The sequence below is a fragment of the Filicampus tigris genome, chromosome 12, assembly GCF_054856515.1.
Source record: "Filicampus tigris isolate MCC_2025a chromosome 12, RoL_Ftig_1.0, whole genome shotgun sequence".
Taxonomy (NCBI): Eukaryota; Metazoa; Chordata; class Actinopteri; order Syngnathiformes; family Syngnathidae; genus Filicampus; species Filicampus tigris.
Genome location: NC_141228.1, coordinates 8,732,825 through 8,745,243, shown reverse-complemented (window position 1 = coordinate 8,745,243; position 12,419 = coordinate 8,732,825). Strand labels below are relative to the sequence as shown.

General features: G+C 40.8%; 1 protein-coding gene across 1 annotated transcript in view; it reads left to right on the top strand.

Moving 5' to 3' along the window:
• nr5a2 (nuclear receptor subfamily 5, group A, member 2) overlaps nucleotides 1–12,419 on the top strand; it is a 59,418-nt gene that overhangs the window by 30,656 nt on the left and 16,343 nt on the right. Inside the window, exons 5-6 of the mRNA XM_086047582.1 lie at nucleotides 1,691–1,810; nucleotides 4,795–4,942. Of these exons, the coding sequence (XP_085903708.1) occupies nucleotides 1,691–1,810; nucleotides 4,795–4,942 (268 nt within the window). The remainder of the gene's footprint in view (nucleotides 1–1,690; nucleotides 1,811–4,794; nucleotides 4,943–12,419) is intronic.

The window sequence follows — 12,419 nt, the reverse complement described above, 5'->3', positions numbered from 1 at the left end:
CACCTCCAATATGGGACCGTAGAACTGATGTATAGAAAGGAGAGAAGACCGGCTGTGATGAAAAATTTAATTGACAACAACAACAACAAAAAAAGAAAACAATGTCACCAGAAATGTGACACCGGAGTGGATTTTCATTCCCGTCCCATCCCACTCCCACAGAAAAAATCCTATCCCATCCAAGTCCCGGACTGAAGTAAAAAAAAAAATCCTTGCCACTCACGGTCAAAACAACTCTCACACCAGTCCTGCTCCCGTTCAGAATGACTCCCACTCCCATTTTGGAGGGCAGCTATGTTCAAAATGGTTGCGCATTTGTCCAAGGTTTGTTTTTCCTACTGGATAATCCTGCTCCCGCATGTTCCCAATTTTTTATCCCATACCATCCCACTCCCGTGATTAAAGGTAACATTTACTACCAACCCCTTGGGAATCGAATCCTGTGGGAATATACAAGAAATAAAGGAGAGTGTGCATATTTGAGATGGCAATGAATGCCGCATTCATTGACTACTTAAGCATTTCAACAACAGAGACTCTCGTCCACATCATTCGCCTGTGATTCAATTTTGGATTGCAGCTAAGCTAGTTGCCAATGGTCAGCCACTCATGAAAACTAGATGCAGAACACTTGAGTCTGTGCTACTTCAGTTGCATTGGGCTGGGTCACTCAGTTGTGTGAATGCTATCTTGAAAGGTAAAACAGACTATGTTGGACACCAGTCAAGAATCATAAAAACCCTAATCAACATTAGACTCCAGAGTTGTCAGTCAGTGACAGTCACATAGTGATGTGGCTTTTTTCCCCCATGACAATAAATAATTTTACTGCCTTACAAATGCAACCCACACAAAGCCAGTTCAACAAATAGACCTCTGTGCATGTTTCCCGCTACACAGGTACATGAACACATTCCTTTTCATGGTACCCACGCTTGCACCTGCTTCTTTGGCCAACCTTTAACATTGATCCACATTCCTCACCATTCTAGCTGCCGTTGACACTGATGAAGATCAAGTTCTCACATTCTGTCGTCAAAGACTAACTCCTGACACCAAAGAATAACAGTACCTAGGAGGATACATTATTTCTAATGACATAACATAGGACAATGTTTGTTGCTTTAAAAAAAAGAGACATTTTCCTCATTCCTTTTTTCCCAATGTGGACCTTTTTGTTTGAGTCTCTCAATTGTGGTGTAATGATTAACATGGCCAGGCATGGGAATAGGCTGGCTGTTACAAGGAAGATGTTGTTTTGGGACACTGTTTGACCTGACCTGCTTCCAAAGCTCACCTGGCAGGTCCATGGGAGCCAGCGGCTGCAATTCAGCAGGCGCAAATGCTTTAATCATTGGAACCCGTGGAATTACTCAGAAACTGACAATGGACAAACACAGAAACCTGCACCAAAACCTGTTAAAGGGGCACACAATAACGTAACCGAAATGAACGTGGAAAGAGTCGCATGAGAACCCTTTGGAGTATGTGGTTGAAATTAACAATAAACGGTACGAAAGTAATCAATATCAATTGACTTGTACTACCTGAGAGCAAATCTTCACAATAACAGCTGCTCGGGAAACAGCGGAATCTTTTTTTTTTCTTGTAAAATTATGGAACTACTTCCAAAAGTCTCAATAATATTTTTACTGGAAATTTATGAGCTTTTCTTAATATTCCCAACCAGGTTGACGACCAGATGAAGCTTCTGCAGAACTGCTGGAGTGAACTTCTCATCCTGGATCACGTCTTTCGACAAGTGGTGCACGCCAAGGAGGGCTCCATTTTATTGGTCACCGGCCAACAGGTCAGTTATTGCACAGCAGAGCCCAAAAAGATGAATTTCTTCAATCTACAATCATCAGTTATGAGAGACTACAGTATATAATCAGGGATATTGTTCAAACAAGAGGAGATCATGGAAAGGCAAATGCAGCAGGAGAAATGGCGTGACTTGAGAAGTAATGATGAGGCGAAGATGTCGACACAGTTTGAAGAGATTGCATCCGTAATGATTAGGAGGATGAGAGATTGGTAGTCTTTGGAGTTGCAGCACAGCAGTTTCATTCGTGTACTTTGGCTAACGTGCAGCGGCTAGTGGAGGCGGAATGTATTTGTGCAGAGCTGGGCATACCATCCACCTTTTTATCCAGTTGGAAAAAATAGTAATCGCCTATAGGCCGGTCCGCCTATGAGTTTAAACGGGCTTCCATTAGCCTTTTCCGACTATCAACTTCGACAAACTACTACTCGCGCAGTTTTTTCGCAGATGCACATAGCTTAGTGCAGTAAGAAATGTGTGTTCTGCGTCGTTGTGGCCGTAAGCACAGCCGCCTTGCTTCACAGCTAATCGAAGTAGCTCCTCTCATTCCCTTTAAAATCAGTGCACAAGAGGTGCACAGTCCTTACAGACATGGCGTAAGCAGTAACTAATTTGCTGGAGTCTATGAAGCAGGCAAAGTATGTTTAAGCAGACCTCCATGTCCCCAAATCATGTAAAGTTGGCCAGGACAATCACAGATCACTGCTGTGAAGTGGGCACCTGGACACTGCCTTCCAACCCAATCGTTCGTGTTTGTGTGTTACCCCAAGTAATACGTGGAATTCGAATCAAGCAGCAAAATCCACCCATTTTCATCCATCTCGTGGGGCGGCCATTTTGTCACTTTTCGCTGTCAACGAAAAATGACATCACAGTTGCTCAGAGCTCAGGTGACGACCAATCACAACTCAACTGTTTTCCGCGTGTGAGCTGTGATTGGTCGTTACTTGAGCCAGTAGGCACTGCTGGTGTCATTTTCTGTCAACAGCAAGAGTCAAAATGGCCACCCACTGAAATTGATTAAAACGGGTGGATTGCACGAATGCAATATTATTCAGAATGTAGTCACGGCATATAGAACATTTTACTGTAAAGAACATTTTGGAATTGACTTAGCTCATTCACTGCCACACATTCCTAGACCATACCATTTGAAAAACATTTGAAAAAATATATAAATAAGTTCCTGGAATTGAATGGCTAGACTGTAAAAAGACAAATGAATACGTCATTGGCAGTGAATGAGCTAAGCACATTTGCAAATAGCTCTTTGATTCATCTCAGATGCCCCATTCATTTTTTTTACATTGACCTCAAAAAAGTGAACATGAATGTAACATCATTCTCAGGGTCATCAACAAAGGGGCAACTATGTGTGTTTTAAAAGGAGGCTAGTTATTTTTCCTGTCATAGGCTCAAACGTGAAATGGAGCTCATTAAAATGCATTCAATGATAAAATGACAAATGGGCTGAGCTGTTGAAAGCAAGGCCTCACAGCATCGTGCCAGTTTCTAATATGATGACACTGATATTTTGACAGTCCAATACTGCTGGTGTCCATGAAATTTAAATAACAAATATTTAAATTTAAAAAAAAAAGAAAAGGGGAAAAAAAAGTTCCACGACCAACTGCATCTTTTTGGCTTTGAACCCACTGGTAACACCCGCAAACACTCTTCAAATCAGTCTTCCATACATTGTGGTTCAGGATGGATTCAAGTCCTAAGGTTTATTTATATTTACCCAGCATGTCTCTACAAGAGGAATAATAAAGTAGGATTGATTGACTGATTGATATGCAGGTCACTTGGGTTAGTGCTAACTCTGCTATAGTGGCGCTATAGTGTTTTCCCCTCTCTTTGTACTTCAGGCCAGGAGGCAATAACCTAAGGCATCACCATCAACAGTCCAATCCTTCAATGAAGTTATTTCATGCACAGTTGATTTTATGTAAATTGATTGACACTTTGGAAAGGGGCAGCGTCTGCCTCTCACATGAGCCATAACTCTCTCCTTTATGAATGGGGAAGAAGAAAAGGAAGTACAAAAGCAGTTAAGAAAAGAATGGGGCAGAAGAAATGTGCTCTAGGGAACGGAGCACATACACTCTTGAAATAAAAGTACATCACTGTTCCTTGAGGGATATGATGACTTGTGGGGTTGTGCCTCATGGAATTTGGCTTGTACACTCTGAATATGCCTCCTTTACCTTTTTGGCTCTGTTACATTGGAGTCGAGCCACTAGGACTAACTAGTGCAGACTGGACTGAAAGGACACAAATAACTATTCCTGCTTCCCAGCTCTACAAACAGAAAAGGAAGCACAGAGTTTTACTGAGCATTTTCCAATTACAATCAATTTCAGTCATCATGCTTTCTCAGTCAATATGTTTGTTGTAATTGTAATTTGAAGCACATGCAGACCCCCCTGTAAGGAAGACAGGCATCAACCTTTCCCTGGAAATGCTTCCACAGTCAATTCTGATAATGAATTGTCAATAAATATAAAAACCTTATACGGTGCTGTTTATAGTGAGTGGCAGCTAAGGATTTGGCTCCCAGACAAAAGTGTTGTGGCTTTATCTATCTATCTATCTATCTATCTATCTATCTATCTATCTATCTATCTATCTATCTATCTATCTATCTATCCATCTATCCATCTATCCATCTATCCATCTATCTATCTATCTATCTATCTATCTATCTATCTATCTATCTATCTATCTATCTATCTATCTATCTATCTGTCTATCTATCTATCTATCTATCTATCTATCTATCTATCTATCTGCTCACTTGTCCATCTGACAATTTGAATCATTATAAACAAAACAGTTTTATCTACATGAAAGAATAAAGGCAGATATTGAGTGGAGTTTTTATAGCACCACTTCTTGTTTGACTCTCATTGATTGCTGCAGAAAACCACACAGAAATTCAAATCATGTTTTCTTCCTTTTTGCAGGTAGACTATGCAGTGATCGCATCCCAGGCTGGGGCCACCCTCAATAATCTATTGAGCCACGCCCAGGAACTGGTGGCAAAGTTACGTTCTTTGCAAATGGACCAACGGGAGTTTGTCTGCCTGAAATTCCTGGTCCTCTTCAGTCTCGGTGAGTCCAAACAGAGAGTATTTGGCAGAGCGTTGATGTAAGAAATGAAAGACCTCCACAAGATTGCATGACAACCATGGAATAATGCGTACTGGGGGGCGCAGTCTGCTTTGGATTTTAACATTGTTTGTATTGAGAATAATATGTATTTATACAACTGAGATGTTGGTGCCAAGCAGTCTATTTTCTCACCGTTTTCAATGTTTGAAACAAATTCTGGCAGTGACTGAATACTGACTGCAAATTCACCATGAAGAATACGGGATTAAAAATTGGGATCAGAGGTCAAGTAATTGATGCGCCAGGGGGAGGAGTGGGGTGACTAGTGAGGGGTGATTAATTAATTAATTAATTAATTGCACTGGGAAAGGATGAGAAAACAGAAAAGGTAGTCAGAGATATTGGAGTGAAGGGACAAACTTTAATACAGTTGACAGTTGTGTGCATGTATTTGTGTGCGTGCGTCCCTCGTAGGCTACTTTGTAGAAATCATGTTTGGAAATACAGATCATAGTCTCTTGGCAATGTGTGACCGCAGTTTAGACCATGGATAACCACTTTGAGAACACGCATACACACACACATGCATACGCACGCACACACACATTACCCATAGTATATGTTTATTTATTTTGTCTATAAACAAAGAATCAGTACTAATGAACTGCTCGGATTACATCTCGCACTTTGGTGAGCACTGGATTAATGTGTGATGTTATTGTCAGTTGCAAAGTGGAGAAATGCACTGGGCGGAATTCAGAGAAGCCTTAGAATGTGCGTGTGTGTGCTTGGGAGCGTGTTTGTGCGTATGAGGTAGTTTTGTTCAGCATGTGTCTTCACGTGGCATAGGGTTTGCTGGGGCTCAGGGTCTAAATAATTTGGCAGAAACATCATCCATAATGAAAGACCGACCTCAGGGATGTGTATAGCCCCCGGCAGTGCCTGTTTTCCAGCATTGCCTGAGTCTCCCACAGAAGAAACCAGACACAAGTGGCGTTGCATTTGCTGAGGATCTCTGTGGTGGAAGTGGTGGTGTTTGGACTCAGCAATGCAAAGCCTGGAGATTTAGCATCGATTCACACCGCACACAGCTGAGCAGAGGTGTGGATTGATGGGCTGATCTGAATATGTGTAATGGAATGAGAAAGCAAATGCTCACAGAACTGGTTTACACACTGCCAGCAGCACCAATTAATACAGATGTAGCTAAATGAGGCATGAAAGTAGATTTGCGTTGGCTGCTGAGCGGCGAAATGAGTTCTAAAGACAGATGAGATTTATTTAATCTACACTGGTGAAATTTAGCAAGAGCTAATATGAATTAAACAAACGCAGTGACCCAGGTTTCATTTCAGACCCCCACCCCTTTTTTTTAACTTGAATTTAATTCATTTACAATTTAATCATTACGTAGGGCCAATATGCAGATTACGTCCCTGACATCAAATAGCCTGTCTGTGGCCTGGGTGGTTTGCATGTTGGCACGAGTCAGCATTTGTGCCACCTTTTTAGCACCTTTTCACTATAAGTCTGGCAGATTGGCACACCGTATCTTGACTTGGCTATTACCACTTAGTTGGTAGAATTAATCAACAACTACTTCAGTACCTCCATTTTTAGAGCATGGGCTATACTGCTTCCAAAATTGGAGATACATGTTTTTTACAGCACAGCGACGATATTTGACATCGGTGAAATCAGATTTACTGGTAAAGTTATCGTATGCAGTGTACTTAGCCCCCATCCCGCCATATATACTTTTGTTAGAATGAAAACCAATGTGCTGGAACACACGTGTATCATGGGGGTCGACTGCTCGCTCTGGAATGGTCAGCCGATCATGTCCTTGGTGGAGATACTACATATTACTTTAATTAGTCCCGCTGTGCAGAACCACATGCTCACAGACACATTTTTAGAAATAGGCAAATAACCAAAGATTCACTTGGTTGTTTACTTTCACACTTGTTGGGGGGCAGGCACTCCAGAGACCCAACAATTATAAGTGGGGGTCGAGTAAGGTGTAAAATTTGGTGCTGACCAAACTTGGATTATTAACCTTGGCGGGCATCATCATATGATAATGCCAATTTTGCTAGTTTAGTGATATTTGTACTTTTCCATGGTGTGATGAGATGTTCGTTTGGCACCACAGATGATTATGTAAGACAAACTGCCCTCATTTTTGAGAGCTTTTTGACATTGTATGGTCTGTTTGCCAGTAATGATCGTTCCATTAACCGTTACTCTGGCACCTAACTATCAGTGATATGGAATAATAGTAATCCTTTACAGTTTTTCTGCACTTTACCTTGACTTTTTCCATCCATCCATCCATCCATTATCTATATCGCTTGTCCTCACAAGGACCACAGGGTGTGCTGGAGCCTATCCCAGCAGTCTTCGGGCAGTAGGCGGGGGACACCGCCTACTGCCCGAAGTTGATTGCTAGCCAATCGCAGGGCACACAGAGACAAACATCCGCACTCACAATCACAATTAGGGGCAATTTAGAGTGACCAATCAATTTACCATGCATGTTTTTGGAATGTGGGAGGAAACCGGAGTACCCAGAGAAAACCCACGCAAGCACGGCGAGAACATGCAAACTCCACACAGGGAGGCCGGAGCCGGGATCGAACCCACGACCTCTGAACTGTGAGGCGGACGTGTTAACCAGTCGACCACCATGCCGCCCGTGACTTTTTCCATTATTTCCCATATTGGCTGGGCAGTCAGTCAGTCACAGCCCTGACAACAGAACTCTTAGTTAAGCCTCTTGTCGATAAAGACAGAGAGATATAGATGTCACTCCAGCTGAGAGAAGACTTTTCCTGACCTGGGTTTGACCATCTTTTTTCAGTCTTGGTATTATTTTCTCACTGTCTCACTCTATCCATCTCCTTCTATGGCGTCCTCTCTATCTGCTGTCATTCTTTCCTTGTCTCAAGTGAAGGCTTTTGCCCTCTATCAAGAGCGAGATGATCACTCTACTAGCATTGATCTTGGTGTGTGAAACTGTGAGCAATGGCCGTGTGTGTGCTTGTATGTGCGGCAGTAAAGTCACGACCATTAAAGCTCGAGAGAGATAGAGTACAGCCCGGGTCAGAGTTCAGTTAAGAATTACTACTTGTTGTCTGGTGACTGAACAGTGTTAATGGGTCTTTGATTTCCTTTTAAAAGGCTTAAGTGCTTAATAGAAATACTGCCAAGCTGCTGCTTTATATGATCATCAGGTGACAGGTCAGCACAGAAGTGGCGTCTTGGCTTTAAATAAAATAAGAGGTCTTTTACTCCCTATTACAGTAGTTGACAATTAAAGCTATATAACGTGCTGAAGGCTTTGTGATTTCTGCAGTGCTCTGCTGTTTAGCTCTTGCAATATAATGAGTGGGGGAAACTGAGGGAGGAAAAACGAAAAAAAAACAAAAAAAAAACATCACTTATCAGTTTTCACAAGTGTGGTGTTTGATGTAAATTCCCTCAGCCAGAGACAGACAGCCCTCATATTGGCAAAGCACTTGCAGGCTCAGAGGTCAGAGTCTGCTCTGCCAGCAAACGACTGGGCTCTGTGGGTCGGACCACGTCAGCTTTAATTGGGTGAGACGTGCACTGCCAGTCCTCGTCAGCTGGGAGGAGAACCAGAGGAGCTGTCAGAGCAGTGCTGAGTGCTAAATGCTCCCAGCAGAGAAGCGAGATTTGTGGACACAACTTAAAATAATGCTCCCAAATCGTAGTGTTTAGGGGCAACAAAAAACTCAAAAGTTGATAGTGAGGTAAATTATTTGGAGGTCTACTGATAATGGTGCACTCTTGGACTCCAAAGTAATTATTTTTGCGTTTCACACCCAGTGTTAAGTACCAAGTCCCAACCGTGTGGAAGTTGGAAGAAGCTAATCAAAAAATACACGCCTTAACAAAAATAGCAGTGTCAGAGAGCTATTCAATGTACAATATGTATATCATTGTGATTTTAGTTTTCCGTATTATAGAACTAATTCTGAGAGCTGTTTCTAATATTTTGTTTACCTTGTTTAGCTATAGGACAAGTGCAAACTCATTAAACAGACTTCAACAATACGATAGTAAGGATCTTTGTAAATTAATAAATCTCTGACAGCGTCAGTGAAAACAATTTTTAAAAATTGCTTATACACCTCATAATAGATCGCGGTGTATTCAGTCATTTATTTTATACAAAAAAATCTTAAGCAGTATAGACAGTAGCTGCACAATGTACCTAACAATGTAACACATAAACATATATTTACTGATATCCAATTTACTTAGTTATCAATTCAGTTATTACTTACTCACTTATCCTCCAATTTAATGTGAGATATAAATCCACACTTATTTATATACTTATGTATTTTATTCCTACTTCTATCACTGCTCCCTCATTTTTTCGACAGGGACATCTTGACTTTGTCTAACACTGAAGCACCGCAGACGAGAAGACAAACATGGTGAATGTGACTGACCTTGATAAAACACTGCGCTATCTCCATTTCACGTCATGTCTGTCTGTACACTGAGCGAGAAGCCTAACACTAAAGACCAGTCAGGTGGATTCCAATTAAGCAACAGCGGTAGCTGCTCAGAATCAATCTGTTGATCCCTGACCAGGTTGCTCATACACTCCATTCCACCCTCCAGTCCCCATAGGCCCGGCAAATATTCATTTCCTGAAATGAACTGAATCATTTGAATTCGTCGGGGCATTGATTATCATAAGAAGACGGCAACGGTTCAATATTTGCCCCCACTGGGACCAATGTAAGGGCCAAATAATGGAGCATGTAAAAGGCACAACACTGTACAACTTCATCAAAAGCAACACAATAAACATGTTATTTTATGTTGTAGGGTTGGGGTTTTTATTTTGTTTTTTTTCTTACTCTCATGTACTCAGCAGTATGGGGTTAATCAATGTGTACTGTTCACAATAATGGCACTTGGTGAGTGCAGATTACCGCCAAACCTTAAACATTCCTAAATTAGATCAAGAGCTGCTCCAAAATGTGATTCTTTGGTCCATGCTGACCCCATGCTGAACCCTCATTTGGAAACTGTTTCAACAGTTTGTGACAGGGGCGGGAGTAAGTCACATACGTGCAATTCACAAGCAAGTCTCAAGTCATAACCGTCATGTTTCAAGCAAGTCCCAAGTTACTGTGGGAAAAAAAAAATCAAGCAAGTCAAGTTGAGTCAAGTCACACAATCTTGCTCAGTTATAACATATATGAGAGTGAAAATACTTTTTTTTAAATATAGATTTTTCACTAATCAAAACACAGAAATATATATTTGTAGCTCTAATGATCAATTGTTGATTTATGAAATTGAGTCAAGTTGTTATGCATTATCTTACGGGGTCCTGCCACATCACAATGAGACAAGTAACTCAAAGAGGAGTATATCTACTTTACAGGCCTACGTGTAATGTTTAAATCATGATTGTTTTGATGGTATAGTTTCAAGATTAGAGCCTCCGTAATGTCAAATCTATCACTTCATTGTTTTCTCTCAAAAGTGTGTAACTAACAATAGTTAGCTAATATTTGACCAGCTATTGGTCTATCTCGCTCTCTCTCTCTCTCTCTCTCTCTCTCTCTCTCTCTCTCTCTCTCTCTCTCTCTCTCTCTGTCTCTCTCTCTGTCTCTCTGAGTATATCACCGTCGTGAGGATGAGCCGTCCATAATGAATGGATGGATTGTGCTTTGATTAACATTTTTTGCTTGCCAAATAATTCCATGTATATGTCTACTCTTCACAATGTCAATGATTTAGGTATTAATCTACAATTGAGGAAAGTATAAATAAATGAAACTTAATGCAAAACATTATATAGTTCATAGTGTTAGCATACAATCATGACTGCCCCATTGTCCAATGGAAAAAAGACATGATGAGGATGTTTGAATGCCACTGATCAGAGACAAATTACTTCCGCTAATCCAGGAATTTAATCGTCACATTTAAACAATATACAGTAGGCCCTACATTCATTTCACAGTTTAATCACTATTCCGTATTAAATATAAAATATGAATAGAACTGAAAGAAAAAAGTGCCAACTTCTCAATCTGCCACTCATACAGAGCCGTACAAGATGGATGTGTCTGAAAGGTAGCATAAATCTTCATTTGTTTGGTATGTACTGGATGAGTGTTAGTTATTTATGTGAGTCACATCTCCCTCGTGTGATTGTGTGACCGTCAGATAGCAGAGACAGTTAGTGGATTGGTGCAATGACAACAGTAGTGGAATATACAGTGGTAGTGATTGCAGTGGGGGTACACTATAGATTTATGTATCAGGCTAATAAAGAGCAATCTATGCACAATACATCACCTTCTTCATCACTCCGCTTTGACTGTCGTGTAAAGTGCTGGGCAAACACATGCTGATTGAAAACTATTGGGCTGTCATCTACTTTTCAAACAAATCTTTTTACCAGCCATCAGCATCCTACAGTCTTCATTCTGAGGCAGCAAACCAACAAATAAAAAAGTCCTTCGCCGTTCGCTCAAACTTTCTAGCCGACAGATCCAAACTCACCTAATCAAGTTTGAGTGTCCAGACTTTCCTTTCCTCTTATTCCGTCTCATCAGGAGTAGGCGGAAATATGCCCTAAAGCAATGAACCTAATACTTGCACCTATTTTCTCTCAGTTTTAGCCTAAGAAATATAACGCACCTTCCACTTTGTAGGGAATTCAGTGTAATCAGGCTGCGGAAAAGGCTTTCAGAATTTATGAAGCAATAAAAGCTCCAGCTTGCCATCATTACCGAATGCAGGCTGTTGTCATTAAGACCTGTTGCGGTGACTTGTTTGTGGTTGTGGGGAGATAGTCACGCTGCACTTTCTTTTTTTTTTTGTCTTGCACCTCCCCTGACAAAATCCTCTGATTCTCAGCATTCATTCACACAGTGTCTTTCCAATCTGAAGCTAAAACTTCCACGTTAGTCACTTATTTAATATTCATCAATAGTTAAACGTTTTTACCGATGTTAAATATGGTCACTCAAAATGCACAAGAAAAAAAAAATACAGAAAGAATAAGTCAATCACAAGATGTCAGACAGCATTGTGACATATGAAAAAAACATTCACTTATATATCTTCTCTGATAAGATTCAAGAAAAGACAAACATGCTATCTCTCCAAAGCTATCTATTCATTTTAGATGTGTTTTAGTCATCAATTTGTTGATTTACAAATAAGTCTTTAAACATTTTTGATGAACTGAAAAATATGAGATGTATATTCATCACATCACTTAGTGCTCAGGTAAGAACCAATCACGGCTCAGCTTCAGAAAACAGGTGAGTCGTGATTGGTCGTTATCTGAGCCCCGAGGGTGTGTGATGTCATTTTCAGTCGACAGAAGTGACAAAATGGCCGTCCCTGAGATAGCTAAAAGTGGGTGCATTTTGCTGCTTATTCCACTAATGCAATATTAATCAGAATG